This window comes from Glycine soja, chromosome 12 (assembly GCF_004193775.1).
Source record: "Glycine soja cultivar W05 chromosome 12, ASM419377v2, whole genome shotgun sequence".
Lineage (NCBI taxonomy): Eukaryota > Viridiplantae > Streptophyta > Magnoliopsida > Fabales > Fabaceae > Glycine > Glycine soja.
In genome coordinates, this window is record NC_041013.1 from 12,595,961 (window position 1) to 12,612,066 (window position 16,106).

At 32.0% G+C, this 16,106-nt stretch overlaps 2 protein-coding genes and 1 pseudogene across 2 annotated transcripts; 2 read left to right on the top strand and 1 right to left on the bottom strand.

Moving 5' to 3' along the window:
• Nucleotides 1–9,134: 9,134 nt before the first annotated feature.
• LOC114379333 lies at nt 9,135–13,038 on the top strand (annotated as a pseudogene).
• On the top strand, nt 11,598–13,218 carry LOC114378743 (ras-related protein Rab7-like). Its single transcript, XM_028337369.1, has 4 exons — nt 11,598–11,605; nt 11,961–12,048; nt 12,173–12,459; nt 12,906–13,218. Exons 1-4 carry the CDS (start codon nt 11,598–11,600, stop codon nt 13,153–13,155), a joined length of 633 nt encoding a protein of 210 aa, XP_028193170.1. The 3' UTR covers nt 13,156–13,218.
• A 780-nt stretch (nt 13,219–13,998) lies between these two features.
• On the bottom strand, nt 13,999–15,705 carry LOC114378744. The gene is made up of 4 exons (XM_028337370.1): nt 14,934–15,705; nt 14,660–14,778; nt 14,395–14,547; nt 13,999–14,301 (listed from the first exon to the last, which is right to left on the bottom strand). Exons 1-4 carry the CDS (start codon nt 15,703–15,705, stop codon nt 13,999–14,001), a joined length of 1,347 nt encoding a protein of 448 aa, XP_028193171.1.
• Nucleotides 15,706–16,106: the final 401 nt, after the last annotated feature.

Here is a 16,106-nt window from a genome sequence, read left to right on the forward strand (position 1 = left end):
TTTGAGACTATTATTTATATATACTTCTATATTAAAAAATCAAACATTATTTATTATTAAATATTGATGATAATATCACATAAGTGTCAAAGTAATTAACTTCAAGGTAAATTTTATACATTTTTTTCCTTATATTTCAAATATAGTTTTAGATAAATAAAAATATTAAATATTTAAACCCGCTTAGTCAAATCCAAACCAACTCATTTGTGATATGATTGGTTTAGTTTGGGGTTCACAGTAAAATTATCCAATCCCCACCCGACTGAATTTGGAGAATTTTAATTGAGTTGGAGCATGAGTTTAACAAAATTTAACTTGTCAACACCCTACTTAGAGATCAATAGTTAAATTATTTATAAATTTATTTGGTTTTTCATTTCATTGATGTTACCTTTCTCTTTCTTATTTTTTTTATCCAATAGAAATCAAAATTTAAATGATAAATTAGTTATTACAAAATATAATTAATTACATAATTTTTAATTGATGTAAATGTAAGTATCATGATAAGATTATATATATATATATATATATATATATATATATATATATATATATATATATATATATATATAGTCATGAGATTAATTCTCAAAAGGTAAAGATCACCAAAGTGATATATATATATATATATATATATATATATATATATATATAGTCATGAGATTAATTCTCAAAAGGTAAAGATCACCAAAGTGAGGTTTATCTTTTTCAACAAAATTTTCTCCATATTGATACCATAAAACTAAATAAACACAATTAATTGTTTCAAAATATTTATAAAATTAAAGTCAAGACTATAGTGCATTACATATTTTTTAGAATCAATGAGTCTAACTAATTGATTTAACAACACACATGAATTGTTTTAAATCTAATGTCACTTGAGTTTGATTCTTATAAATAAGCATTAGAGTAATTTAATTTAAAGGAATAAATTTGATATAAAACAAAAATAACAAAACAAATAGCCATTGTCAAAAAATATATAAGATAATTAATTATGCAATACTTTACACTGACATAAATTTCAATTAAACTCCTTTTTCAAGAAAAAAATTAATAGTTATAAAATTTAATTTATTCCTTAAAACAATTAATTTTATAAATTAAAATTATATAAGATATATGTCAATATAAAATTATGAAAATTATATTAGTATTCATAATATATATTAAAATATTTTTGTAAAACTAAAAATAATTAAAAATATATTAAGATACTATGATAATATTAAAATTATAAATTTAATGTACGTGCAAGAAATGGGTTATTATACTAGTATATATTAATTACAAAACATGAACATGCTTAGATTTTAGACAATAAACATGAAATTCTGTATCATTTTGATAGGTGTAAATGCACAACATACAAATATCAAACAAAATTACTGTTTCAGAATCATTAATGATCGAATATTCAATTGTATAAATTACACCAAAATTTGCATACAAATAATACAAGGACGGAAAGAAAGCAACAAATTAAAACCATGTGGCAAAGTAATAATAAATCTATACACATCAACTATATATATGAGTGTCCTCCAAGCTCGTTACACTCGTGAAGCCAAAAGTAGTTGAAATATTTTGTCTATTAGCCTCCTTTATTAGATTTTGCAGGATTCAAGAGTGGACACAATTTGTTGAAGATGGCTAATCACTTGAGATCACTTCATTAAGCCCTGACAGCACTCACGAGATAAAGTACGAATAGTGGGAAATGATTTGTTCATAGCTTCATTATCATATCTCCCGCCACAAACTGGATTCCAGTGCAACAAATCTATTGTGGCAAAAATCCAAGTACCCTAGCCCTTTTCTAATACACTTTTTGGATTGATGCTTAATAGATTATTTGTTTAATGAATCTAAGATATATTATGATATGTTAGATTGAGTTTAATTTAATTTTAAAGACAAGGTTAAAGGATGAGAATCTCCTACTTATATATTCTACATTAACCTTATCTCTCATCAATTTGAGATTTTTGAGTTTTTCTCAGTAGTTCCAACAGGACAAAAATACAAGGATTTTGATCACAATTTGCCGAAGAATTTTGTAAAATCTTTCCATTAAACAAATGCTTCTAACTATGGCTTTTGTTTACTAAATGGGGGCACATTTTTTTACGCTCGCTTTTTTCCATATAAGAGTTAATTTTAAATTATTATAAAAAATGATATAAGTTGTAACGATTACGACTTATTATTTTTTTAAAAATTAAATTTGTAAATTTTTTATGACTTTAATTCAATTCTTTTTTATTTAGGACTTTAAATTTGTATATGTTTTTATTTTATTTTATGACTTTGAAGTCAGAAGTTTAATTTTTAAATTTTTTTTATATTTTACAACTTTGAAATCATAATTTTTTTTACGTGTTAAGTTTTTTGTTTTAGGATTTTTTATTTACTTGTATTTTCTTTTGTTTTAATTTTAATTTTTTTAAAAAATTTTAAATAATTATATTTATTTAATTATTAAATAAGTATTTTTAATTTTGTGTTATTAGTTTTATTTAATATCTTTTATATTGTTTTATTTAATATGTTATATGTTTTTTTAATATTTTTTTATTTAAAATATTTTATATATTTTTAATATTGTTTTATTTGATATATTTTATATATTTAAAATTTAGATAATTTTTTAATAATATTATTGAATCTTATTTGTTTTGTAAATGAAATAAATAATAAAAAATACTTAAATTTTAAAAAATTGAAATTTTAAAAATATACTAAAATATTTTATTAGTAATATCAACTTATAATTTATGAAATAATATTATTTATTTTGTATAAAGGTATTTACTAACACATCTAATAATTTAATAATAGAAGTAATTATTAAATTAAAAATAATATAATAGATTAATATAAAATGAATAGACCAAATTCATATAACATTAAAAATTTTAGTTTTTAAAATTTAAGTATTTTTTATTATTTATTTAATTTAAAAATAAATCAAATTCAATAACATTATTAAAAAATTGTCTAAATTTTAAATATATAAAATATATTAAATAAAATAATATTAAAAAATATACAAAATATTTTAAATAAAGAAATATTAAAAAATATATAGCATATTAAATAAAACTATAAAAAAAATATATACAAGATACTAGATAAAACTAATAGCAGGAAAATTTAAAAATATTTATTTAATAATTAAATAAATAAAGTTATTTAGAATTTAAAAAAATTTGAAAACAAAAGAAAAAAAAATACAAGTAAAATGGACCAGTGTGGAAAAATAAAAAATACATTTTGTGGACATATAGCAAAATGATGGTGGTAATAACCAAGATTTGGTCAGTGACGTGTTTTTGTACGTAGGTAGCCCTCAATGCCATCCAGCAACCTGTTGACACATAAAAATGCACCAGCCATCAAACACAAATTTGTATAACTTATTATGCGGATACAGCGATAGCCAACATTTTTAAATTGAAAGAGTTAAGGTTGTCCATATATTAAATTATTTTTTCAGTAAGCAATAGATGCATCAGAAAACATATATGATCACCCTCAATTGAAGCAACACCTTAAAAAGACCTCAATTGAATCACTCTCCACATAAGACATCTCAAAGCCAGAATGAGAAGATTAATTAATCAAGCCAAATTCAAAGATAAAAAAGCTAGAGTCATACCATAGGTATATCTTGTAAGATTAATTAATCAAGCTAAATTTAAAGATAAAAAAGCTAGAGTCATACCATATATAGGTATATCTTGTAAGCTCTTCAAATATTAAATAAGACAACCATCAATTCAATTGGTTTAAACCCAGACAAACCCAACATTTAAACACTTAACGAGATCTTGTAAAGTCCTAAAATGAGAAAATGAGAGGAATAGAGAGTAGCTAGAAAAAGAAAATTTTCTTTAGAGTACAGCAAGAAAAAAAAGGAAAAAACATTTTCAAAGGTAGCCTTTATCATGTATCTAAAATTGTTGGTAGTTGATTAGATGATAGTTGATAGTTGATAGTTTTAGAGAATTGTTTTAGAAAGAAGGCTATATCATTGATTTCTTGGATTAATCAATTACAACATACCAATTGCCTATTTATAGGCTCAAGTCACCAACCTTTCAATGGTGGTGAATGTTTCTACATTACTTTAGGTCTTTCTAGAGTTTTCATGATAGATTAGTATCATGATAGTTCTAGATTCTTTTATCTTATACATAGACTTATAGTTCTAGATTGTTCTACCATATTCATACACATTATAGTTCTAGATTGTTCTACCATATTCTATAGTTCTAGGATATTCTACTATCTTCATACATATTATATTTAAGAATATTCTAGAAATTTGTAGCAATTTCAACACTCCTCCTTGATGCAAATTTCTGTTACTCCGAGCATAGCTCGTAATTCTTCAAATCTTGGTCTTGGCAAAGCCTTCGTGAATATGTCTGCAATTTGATCTTCTGTTTTGCAGTAGTCGAGTTTGATCTCTTTAGTTGCTTCAGCTTCTCTGATAAAGTGATACTTGATTGCTATGTGTTTTGTTCTGTTGTGATGAACTGGATTCTTCGCCATTGCAATTGCTGATTTGTTGTCGCAGTTGATTTTAGTAGGCTTATCTTGTTTTTCTCCCATGTCTTCAAGTATCCTACGAAGCCATATAGCTTGACTCGTTGCTTCAGCAGCTGCTACGTACTCTGCTTCTGCTGTTGATTGTGCTACAGTAGCTTGCTTCTTCGACGCCCAAGAAAACATTCCCGATCCTAGTGAGAAAGCATAGCCAGAGGTACTCTTCATGTCATCTGTTGAACCTGCCCAATCACTGTCGGTGTAGCCAAGTAATTCTGAGTTGGTTTCGGTAGTATACCATATACCGAACTCTTTTGTTCCTTGTAGATACCTCAAAATTCTTTTTCCTGCTCCAAAGTGTATTTGACTTGGGCTTTGCATGAATCTTGATAGAAGACTTGTAGCATACATTATGTCAGGCCGTGTAGCTGTCAAATATAAGAGGCTTCCAATTAGACTTCGGTATTTGGATGCATCAGCTTCTAGTGCTCCATCATTCTTCTGTAGTTTCTCATTTGTTATGAGTGGAGTAGCAACAGGTTTGCAACCATACATCTTGAATTTCTTAAGTAAGCCTTCTGTGTATTTCTTTTGCGAGATGAATATCCCTTCATTTCTCTGACTTACCTCTATGCCGAGGAAGTAACTCATCAAACCAAGGTCAGTCATCTCAAAGGTCTTCATCATGTCTTCTTTAAACTCCATCATCATCTTAGTATTGTTTCCCGTGTAGATAAGATCATCTACATATAGAGAGAGTAAGAGAGTGTACTGACCTTGAGACTTGATGTAAAGTGTAGGCTCACTCTTGCTCCTCCTGAATCCTCGATCCATGAAATACTGATCGATTCTGCTATACCATGCTCGAGGTGCTTGCTTCAAACCGTAGAGTGTTTTTCTTAGTTTTAACACTTTGTTTTCTTTGCCTTCAGACACGAATCCTTGCGGCTGCTCCACATAGATCTCTTCTTCAAATACGCCGTTAAGGAAGGCAGATTTGACATCTAGTTGATGGATACTCCATCCTTTTTGTGACGCAAGAGCTATTAGAGCTCTTATGGTATCAAGACGAGCTACTGGTGCAAATGTCTCATTGTAGTCAATTCCAGGTTGCTGTGAGTAACCCTTAGCTACTAGCCTCGCCTTGTGTTTCTGTATGGTGCCATCAGGGTTGAGCTTTGTCTTATAGACCCATTTAACCCCAATGATATCTTTTCCATGGGGACGATTTACTAACTCCCATGTGTTATTTTTCTCGATCATCTGTATCTCTTCTTCCATTGCCTTGACCCATACTTCCTGCTTTGACGCTTCTTCAAAGCTTCCAGGTTCAAGTATGGCCAAGTTACAGGTTTCATATATGTCCACCAAAGATCTTACTCGTCTTGGAGTAGACTCTGGTGATGATAGTTCTTGACCTTGTTGTTGTGATGGAGGTGAAGGTGGTTCACCTGGGTCTTCTTCCTCAGCTTCTTCTTGAGGTAGTTGAGCGGGTATAAGAACGTTCTTCTCCACTTTTTCTTCATCCCAATTCCATGAAGCATATTCATCAACTTCAACATCTCGATTGATGACGAGTTTCTTAGTTTGCAAGTTGTAGACACGGTAGCCCTTAGAGATATTGCTATACCCAAGAAAGATACCTCGTATAGTCTTGTCTTCAAGCTTGTGCCTCTTCACGTCTGGAATATGAATGTAGCATATAGATCCAAACACCCTTAGGTGCTTTGCTGATGGCTTCTTCCCATTCCAAGCTTCAATTGGAGTCTTGTCTTTTACAGACTTAGTTGGACATCTGTTGAGTATGTAAACAGCAGTGTAGACTACTTCAGCCCAGAATATGTTAGGTAGTCCCTTCTCCTTAAGCATCGATCTAGCCATCTCCATAACTGTGCGATTCTTTCTCTCGGACACTCCATTTTGTTGAGGAGAATATGCGACTGTAAGTTGTCGCTCAATGCCTTCATCCTCACAAAATCTTTCAAACTCGCGAGAGGTGTACTCTTTGCTGCGATCACTTCTTAGTACTTTTATCCGTTTTCCACTTTGATTTTCAGCAAGGGCCTTGAACTTTTTGAATACTCTAAAGACTTCTGATTTTTCTTTTAGAAAATATACCCATGTCATTCTAGAGAAGTCATCAATGAAGAGTATGAAGTACCTGTTGTTCCCATGTGATGGTGTCCTCATTGGTCCACAAACGTCCGTATGTATCAGCTCCAATAGATCTTTCGCTCTCCATGCTCCACTTGTTGAGAAAGGAAATCGGTGTTGCTTACCAAGAAGACATCCTTCACACACTTCATTGTTCTCCTTTATGCTTGGAAGATCTCTCATCATGTTCTTCTCATGTAACAACTTCAAGGCATGTGAGTTGAAGTGGCCAAATCTTCGATGCCATAGCCATGAATCATCAACTTGTACCTTCATGGCAATGTTTGTTGCATATTTTAAATGTAGAGGAAAGCTTCTATTGCTCTTATTCATCTTTACTTGGGCTATCTCAGACCTTTTATTTTTGTTGTCTAAGATTTTGCATACACCTCCTTCAAAGTGAAGTGTGTAGCCTCTCTCCATCATTTGGCCAATGCTTAGAAGATTTTCTTTTAGGCTGGGAACTAGTAAGACATCATGGATGAGTCGCGTACCTTTATCTGTCTCCACCATGACAGTGCCTTTGCCTTTTGATTCAACCACACTTCCATTTCCCAGTTGAACTTTGACTTTGACAGACTCATCAATACTTTTGAAAATAGTCTCATCCTTGGCCATGTGATTGCTACATCCACTATCCAAGTACCAGCTTCCTCCCTTTTCTTTTATTGAGTCTTGAGTGGCGTAGAACGTACATTGTTCTTGATCATGCTCCTCTGCGATATTAGCTTGATGCCTATTTTTGTTGCGACAATTTTTCTCTACGTGCCCGAACTTCTTGCAATGGTTGCATTGTGGCATATTACGGAACCAACAATTTTTCTCTGCGTGGCCTTGCCTTTTGCATATATTGCATGGAGGATTTTTATCTGTTTTGTTCTTAAGGAAATTCCTAGAACCTTCTCTTCTTCTGAAAGTTTCTCCATAATTTTTTTTCCTCCATTTTCTTTGTTTTGGGGCTAAAATTTAAACTTTGACTGGAAGGCATTTTCAATTGTATCTTCTTTATGCCTATACAGTCTTTGCTCATATGCTTCAAGAGAGCCCACAAGTTCTGTCTCTGATAGAGTGGACAGATCTTTGGTTTCCTCAATCGTTGTCATGATTGGGTCAAACTTTTGGGGCATAGTAATTAGAATTTTCTCAACAATTTTCTTGTCAAGAATATCTTCCCCAAAAGCTCTCATTTGATTAACTATTCCTTTAACTTTAGAATAGTAATCTTTAACTGTCTCGGACTCCTTCATCTTTAATAGTTCAAAATCTCTTCTTAGAGATTGAAGTTTAATGGCACGTACCTTAACACTTCCTTGAAACTCCTCCTGCAATGTGTTCCACGCTTCTTTGGCAGTCTTAGCTCCCATAATTCTTGGGAAAATTGGATCAGTCACCGCTTGTTGCAAGGTGAACAACGCCTTTGAATTTTTCTGTTTATTTTTCTTCAACTCTTTTTCTTGAGATGCATTAAGAGCTTAAGTATCTGCGGGAATGGTGAAGCCTTCTTCTACTATGTCCCATAAATCTTGAGATGAAAAATATGTTTCCATTTTAACACGCCAGAAATCATAATTTTCACCATTGAAGATAGGGACAGAAATAGTTGACGATTGAGTAGTGTTATCTATAGCTTAGAAAAAATATTATTAGATTGGGTTAATAGTACAAAGGAAATTTTTGAAGTAGTTGGGAGGATTTTGGAATGGTAGGTAGGTAATATAACTACGCCCAATGTATGATCGAACGTAGCTCTGATGCCACTGTTGGTAGTTGGTTAGATGATAGTTTTAGAGAATTGTTTTAGAAAGAAGGCTATATCATTGATTTCTTGGATTAATCAATTACAACATACCAATTGCCTATTTATAGGCTCAAGTCACCAACCTTTCAATGGTGGTGAATGTTTCTACATTACTTTAGGTCTTTCTAGAGTTTTCATGATAGATTAGTATCATGATAGTTCTAGATTCTTCTATCTTATACATAGACTTATAGTTCTAGATTGTTCTACCATATTCATACACATTATAGTTTTAGATTGTTCTATCATATTCTATAGTTCTAGGATATTCTACTATTTTCATACATATTATATTTAAGAATATTCTAAAAATTTGTATCAATTTCAACAAAAATTATAAATAATAATTTATTGAAACGATAAAAACGTGAAAGAAAATGAAAGGAATGGGAAACAATATAAATCTTTTTTCTCATGAGGACTTAATATCTCAAACTAGATCCTACTTATTGGAGAGAGAGCTGGTATGGGGTAGCACTGTAGCAATGGTTAAAGAAACATGGCGGTGGGTCCATTCTGACGAGTTATGACTGCCAGCTAAATAAGGAAAGTGACACAACACACAGTAACAATAAAAGGAGGAGATAATTCAACAAAAACTACATCAATTTCCTCTGGTTCATATTGCTTGTTGCTGAATCATTGAGCCTTCTCCAATCAACTTTTGTTCTATGCTATGTGTATTCTTTTTACCCTCTATTCCCGTTCTGCAACTAATTAGTGCATTTTTTTGAAAGCTTTTGAGAAAAAAATATGGATTTTGATAGTGAAGATAATTCTGTCAAACTACTTAGAGCTCAAACCCAGATAATGAATCAAACTTTGAGTTTCATCAAATCCATGTCCCTTAAATGTGCAATTGATTTGTGCATACCAGATGTCATTCACAAGTATGGCCAACCCATGCCACTCTCACAACTCATTGCTTCACTACCAATTCACCCCTCCAAAACTGACAGCTTGCGTCGCTTGATGCGTATGTTGATTCATTCTGGTTTCTTCTCTCAGCACAATATCACAGAAAATGAGCTAGAAGTGAGTTATGTGCTAACAGATACATCCATGCTACTCCTCAAGGATCATCCCTTGAGTATGAAATCTATGGTGCAACTCGCATATGATCCATTTTTGATGAATCCATTCCATCAATTCTCTACTTGGCTCACAAATGAAGACCCTACACCATTTCACACACAAAACGGGATGGCATTTTGGGATATTCTTGAGCGTGAGCCTAAATTCAATAACTTTTTCAATGATGGCATGGCTAGTGACACTCGATTGGTTGCCAGTGTGATGATTGAGAGGTGCAAGGGAGTGTTCAAGGGATTAAATTCATTGGTTGATGTTGGGGGAGGAACGGGGACTATGGCTAAAGCTATTACCAAGTCATTTCCGCAACTGAAGTGCATTGTATTTGATCTCCCACATGTTGTTGATGGCTTGCATGGAACGGAGAACATAAAATATGTTGGAGGCGACATGTTTGAAGCAATTCCTCCTGCTGAATCCATTATGTTGAAGGTAGATATTATCTAAGTATTAATTATCTTCTTATTACAGCATCATAATCTTAACCAGATAAAAATATCTTAGAAACTAACCATGTACTGTCATGCATAAAAGTTTATTAATTTTTATAATAATTATGTTAATAATTATATCAATGATTATTTCTTATTGATTGATAATGTAAAATTTTTTATCAACTAATAGTTCATAACCATTAAACTTAGTTTATATATATATGGGCCTAAATTGCTTGATAATTTGACTCATTCTACCAATGTATTGTTTGAGAAATTTAGTTTATTGATAATACAAAGTACAGAATATAATTAATTTTTGTGTGTGTCTCATTCTAGTTAACAGTTTGACTTATAGATCTCTATTCAATCAGATAAAATATACATCTTATCTAGATTTATTCTATTTGTTATGTCCTTCTACTGTTGAACTTTATAATATGATGTTGTTTTTATTATATAACAAATTCATATTTAATATCATTGTAATTTGAATGACATGTAGTGGATATTGCATAACTGGAACGATGAGGAATGCTAAAAAATACTAAAGAAATGTAAAGAGGCAATCACAGGCAAAGATAAAGGGAATGTGTTGATCATAGACTCGGTGATAGGGAATGAGGAGGGTGATATTCAATTAGATGAGACGAAGCTCTTCTTTGATATGAATATGATGGCATTATTTGGCGCAAAAGAGAGAAGTGAGAAAGATTGGGCTAAGCTGATTTTCTCTGCGGGTTTCAGTAACTATAAGATAATTCCAGTTCTGGGTGTGAAGTCTCTCATTGAGGTTTATCCATAGATTCGACGATTGACAAAGTAAAAAGGTGGGTCAAACTATGTATCGTTGAAACAATTCTAGGGATATGCTTTGGTTTGTTAATTCTTGTAATCTTCTTCTCTTAACCTAGTTTCTGGATTAGACTTATTAAGGAAACAGATATCTAAAAATAGAAATTAAGTTTCAATCACCTAAGGAACTAAGATCTGGGAAAATTTACATGGATTGAATATTTGAAGGTAAAGTGTTTCCATTTGATAATGGAATTTTTAATGATGGGGGGTGGGCACCTATACTAAATTCTTAATTGTCTTTTCTTTTTTTATCTTTCTGATCCTTTAGGTTGTGCGCAAATTGAATGAAGCAAAGAAACTAGAATCAAGCACACACTATAATGCGATTTTTTTTGGGAAAGATTAAATTCAAATTGTTGTTGGCACTTAGCACAAATGCTTATCTGGTGGCAATCCTATGGACTTCTGGAGCATGAACGAATTACACCCTTTTCTTTCTTTGGCCTCTTCTAGTCTCTAACCAATATAGTCATTCTTTGCAATCTTAAACAGTTTTAATTAGCTTTGAAGTTTACTCTACACTATTCATAGGTTGTGAATTGCAATGTCACATTTATTACATTTTCTTTTCCTTTTTAAATGTGAATAAGAACTTCATAGTTCTTTGTGGCTTGTTTTATAGAAAAATTTCTACCTCTAGTTTCAAATTCTCGAGTCCCAATATGCATTTAGCCAATAGAAGAAATTTTAGATTTAATATGAAGACGTAATTTTACCGTTTGCGATGAATGAAATATAACACAAACAAGCTATTGGGATGTCACTAAAAGATTGTGAATCAACGTTTCCCCATTGCATCAATGTTTTGGAATACATTGGTTCAGGTCCAGCTAGCAAAACATTATTGGGTTCTTAACAACTAAAATTGGTAGAGTAAACAAAGATATTTTGCATATTGATAATATTTTTTCCGTGGTTATTAGTATCTTGATCTGAATTGACTTAAAACAATAGCTCAAATTGGCTTTTTAAGTTTTTTAATACTGAATTTGTGTTTAACACAAGGCATGCTACCATAAAGTCATTGTGTAACTTAACTACGAATAGAGATATGTTTATAGAAAATTCAGCCAGCAGTATAAAGCTACAATTGGGGCTAATTTTGTTACCAAGGAAATACAAGTTGATGATGAACTCATAACATTGCAGGTGAGCTATTTAAATTTTCCTGAAAGTTGCTTTCCTTTTACATGTTCTCTTTGCTTTATGTCGGAGTGTATGAAAAAAGTATCAACATCAGTACTTTTTATTTTTTTGAGTGACTCAATGAAAGCGAAAATATAATATTGTGCAGATTTGGGATACAGCAGGGCAGGAAAGGTTCCATAGTATTGGGGCTACATTTTATATAGGGCCAGATTGTTGTGTTCTGGTATATGATGTAAATATACACAAAACATTTGATACACTAAACAATTGGCATGATGAGTTTCTTAAACAGTTGTGTTGTTACTTCTTTCAAGCCTCATGTCTTCTTTCCATACTCGTTAATAAGTGGTTAATAAGTGGTTTCTGTCTTTTGGTCCTTGAGTTGAAGTCAAACCAAACAAAGCCAGATGAGTCTTTCTTTTAATTCAAACTGAGCAGACATGGTTAAGTGATTGGATCAAATTCTCCTTAATCATGTCAAACCGGTTTTAACGTTATCTACATTTTTGTGTTTGACCTCAGGGAGATATGAACGATCTGGAAGCATTTTCTTTTGTATTACTTGGAAACAAGGTTGATGTAGACGTTGAAAAAAGTATAAGGGTATGGAATATACCCCCTCCTTGCAATGATTACATTTTCATACAATTGTTAGTGTAAAGAGTTTTACACTTTCTACCAATTATAAATTTCTTTAGGTATAAGTATAACTTTGAATATAACTATTATTATAAATATACGATTAAATGACACTGTGCTATGGAGTCCATTCCAATTAAATTTTATATCCAAATATATGAACCTTTTCATGAAAGGTATTTGAAGTGCTCACTATTGGCCCTGCTATTTGTTTTTAGGTCACTGAGAAAAAAAGCTAGAGACTGGTGTGCTTCCCGGGGAAACATACCATACTTTGAGACCTCTACGAAAGAGGGTTACAATGTTGAAGAGGCTTTTTTATGCGTTGCTAAAATTACACTAGAAAATGAACACGATCAAGACATGAGAGAATCAACTTTTTGTATTGACAATACCTTCTATTTTTTGTTAAACCACTTAATTATCTCTTTAAATTCAACATTCACACCTTTTTCTTCTCTGATATGAATTATGATGATTAGGTTGTGGTAATTCTTCATAAACGCTACTGCTAGTGCTACCCAAATCCAATTCTTGTTAGTCTCTAATATTGTTATTTTGTTGTTGGTGCTTTCTTACTTAGTGTGCTTTTTTTATTGATCTTTTTCTCATATTTTTCTTTAATCAATTTTTGCCATGTTGCTATAAAAATTAAAGCAAGTTGGATCATGATCCTAGATAGAAATTTGTGAGTTAGTGTGACTCCCTTTATCACGCACTTGGGCAGGACTGTTAACCAAGAAATATCCAAAATGCTAAGGATGAAACCCTGGATCTAAATAGAACCACTGAGATCTTGGAGGTAACGAATACCTTGCATTTTTGTAAGTGGATATGTCTTTGTACTCTCACCGTACAAATTAGGCGCACTAACTAATGTTTATTGCAGCAAAATATTATTCTCATAAGTCTTTCTACTACTATCAACCACTATATGTGAATTTTGGTCTTTCAGCAATGTGGGTTGTGATGATTGCAATGTTGTTAATGGCGGATGGCGGTTCATGGCAGAAAGCTAAAAATTCGCCATAAAATTATGATGGATAGCATAGCGGAAAATGACGGATGTCATGGCGGACAAAAAAAAATATACATATATATAATTATAAATAACCAAGTAACACTAAATAAACTCATTGAAATTGAAATAAAACAATGGATTGCATTCAAATAAACTTAAAAAGTTAAAAAAGTTTCATGAGTTCATACAATAACCAAGTACCAACACCAAATAAACTCATTAAAGAGTTCAAAATAAAAAAGGATAAAAACATAATGCAAAGTGCAAAGTGCAAAGTGAAGGTTGAAGCTCTAATCATCTTCTCCAATTCCAATATAATCATCTTTGTTGTTATCATAAGGTAATGGAGCATCTCCCTCTCCCTCTTCTCCATCAGACGCCTCAAAATTGATCATGATTTCTTCTTCTTCAGATTCAAGTTCAATATTCTCCTTAAAATCTAGATCCTCGTCGTTTTCTTGGACTGCTTTTTGCTTCCTTGATGAAGATTCAACAACCATTGCCCGTTTTTTAGAAGTTTGGGCAGCAGCAACACTTGTTGTTTTTTGCTTTTTCCACCTAGTATACATCCTACACTCTCTAACCCCCGAAGCCTGATACACAGTTGCCCAATTTAGAGCATCATCATCTTCAAATATCAAATCATTTCCAACATCATTATCATCATCTTCATCCATCTCTCCCACGAGCCATTCATTGTACACATCAATATCATTAAGAGAAATTGGATCAATTTCATCTCTTGCATTATATCTTTGCTTCAATTGTTGGTTGTATTTGACAAACACCAAATCATGCAACCTCTTGTGCTCAAGCCTAATTCTTTTTTTGGAATGAATCTACAACATAACAAATAAATGTTGATTTCAATCTCAAATATACTCCAAATAAAACTTGATCATCAAAATTAAATAAAATTAAAAAGTATAGTTAGAGTTTTGTCACAATTACTTGCTCAAACACACTCCAATTTCTTTCACATCCTGAAGCACTGCAAGTCAAACTCAAAATTTTAATAGCTAGCTTTTGCAAATTTGGAGTTTGTGACCCAAACATTCGCCACCAATATGCTGCAATACCAATTACCAACCAAGAGCATAACTTAGAATTCTGAATTATAACATCAATACATAAAAAAAAATAGTGTAGTATTTGTATTTGTCATATGGTAAAAGTTTCTTATTAGGAGAATGGGTTTTCCTTTGAGCCATTGCAAAGTCAAAACCAAAGTGTTCGGCACCAATCTTGTAAAGATGCAACTCGGTTAGAATTTTTTGTTTCACATCAAATTGTGGAATCAAATTCTTAATGCAATCTAAAAAAACATTGGTGACCTCAAAATCAAACTCCAAATCAGTGTTGTCATAAAAGAAATATGGATTTAAGAAGTGGAAAGTTGCATGCAATGGCCTATGAAGTTGACAATTCCATCTTTTATCAATGATTGCAAACACATCTTTGTACTTGCTTTCATTGTTGGTGAAAGACTTAATAATTGTTTCTTTTGCCTTGTCCATTGCTTTATAAATATAGCCCAAGGCTGGTTTCCTTTCACCATCCACAAGACGAAGCACTTTCACAAGTGGAGCCATGACTTTAAGAGTGTAAACCACACTATTCCAAAAAGAAGGCATGAGCACTACCTTTGCAGCTTCTTTTCCCTTAGGCTCCTTAGATAACTTGTTCAAGGTCCATTCATCAGAAGTAAACATCTTTCTAATATTGTCTTTCTCTTTGTGGAGCCTTTCCAAGGTTAGATAAGAAGTGGCAAATCTAGTAATAGCATGTCTCACCAATTCCCTCTTGTTTGTAAAATTTCTCAACAAACTTAAGGCACTAGAATGGGCATAGATAAACCCAACTAGATTAATTGCCCTTCTAATTGTCTTCCTTATCAAGAGAAGCTTCCCAATATCTTCAAGCATCAAATCAATACAATGAGCTGCACAAGGAGTCCAATAAATATGTTTCCTTTTCTCCTCCAACAACTTACCCATCTAAAACATAGTTGCTCCCATTATCGGTTACAACTTGAACAAAATTCTCTTCTCCAACTTCCTCCACAATGACATCAAGCAACTCAAAAATCTTTTCACCTGTCTTTACAAAATCAAAGCCATCAACAGACTTCAAAAACATGGTACCAACTTGAGAGTTAATCAAAAAATTAATGATGCATCTTTGTTTTCGATCAGTCCATGCATCGGACATAATAGTACAACCATACTTGACCCATTGCTCCTTGTGGCCTTTCATCAAATTTTTTGTATATTCAACTTCCTTCTTCAGCAGTGGAACTTTGATGTCATGATAGCTAGGAATGGGCAAATGTGGCCCATATTGACCAATGGCTGCAACCATATTCTCAAAGCTTTTCAATTTAATGAGGTTGAATGAC

Excerpts from the sequence above, each read along its gene's own strand:
- LOC114378744 (XM_028337370.1), bottom strand. The coding sequence starts at position 15,705 with ATGGGTAAGTTGTTGGAGGAGAAAAGGAAACATATTTATTGGACTCCT. Across the intron at positions 14,779-14,933 it reads GATTGGTGCCGAACACTTTG|CATATTGGTGGCGAATGTTT; the intron begins GTTTTGACTTTG and ends TTGGTATTGCAG. Across the intron at positions 14,302-14,394 it reads ATGTGTACAATGAATGGCTC|GCTTCGGGGGTTAGAGAGTG; the intron begins GTGGGAGAGATG and ends ACTGTGTATCAG.
- LOC114378743 (XM_028337369.1), top strand. Across the intron at positions 12,049-12,172 it reads ATGAACTCATAACATTGCAG|CGAAAATATAATATTGTGCA; the intron begins GTGAGCTATTTA and ends ACTCAATGAAAG. Across the intron at positions 12,460-12,905 it reads AACCAAACAAAGCCAGATGA|GTCACTGAGAAAAAAAGCTA; the intron begins GTCTTTCTTTTA and ends ATTTGTTTTTAG.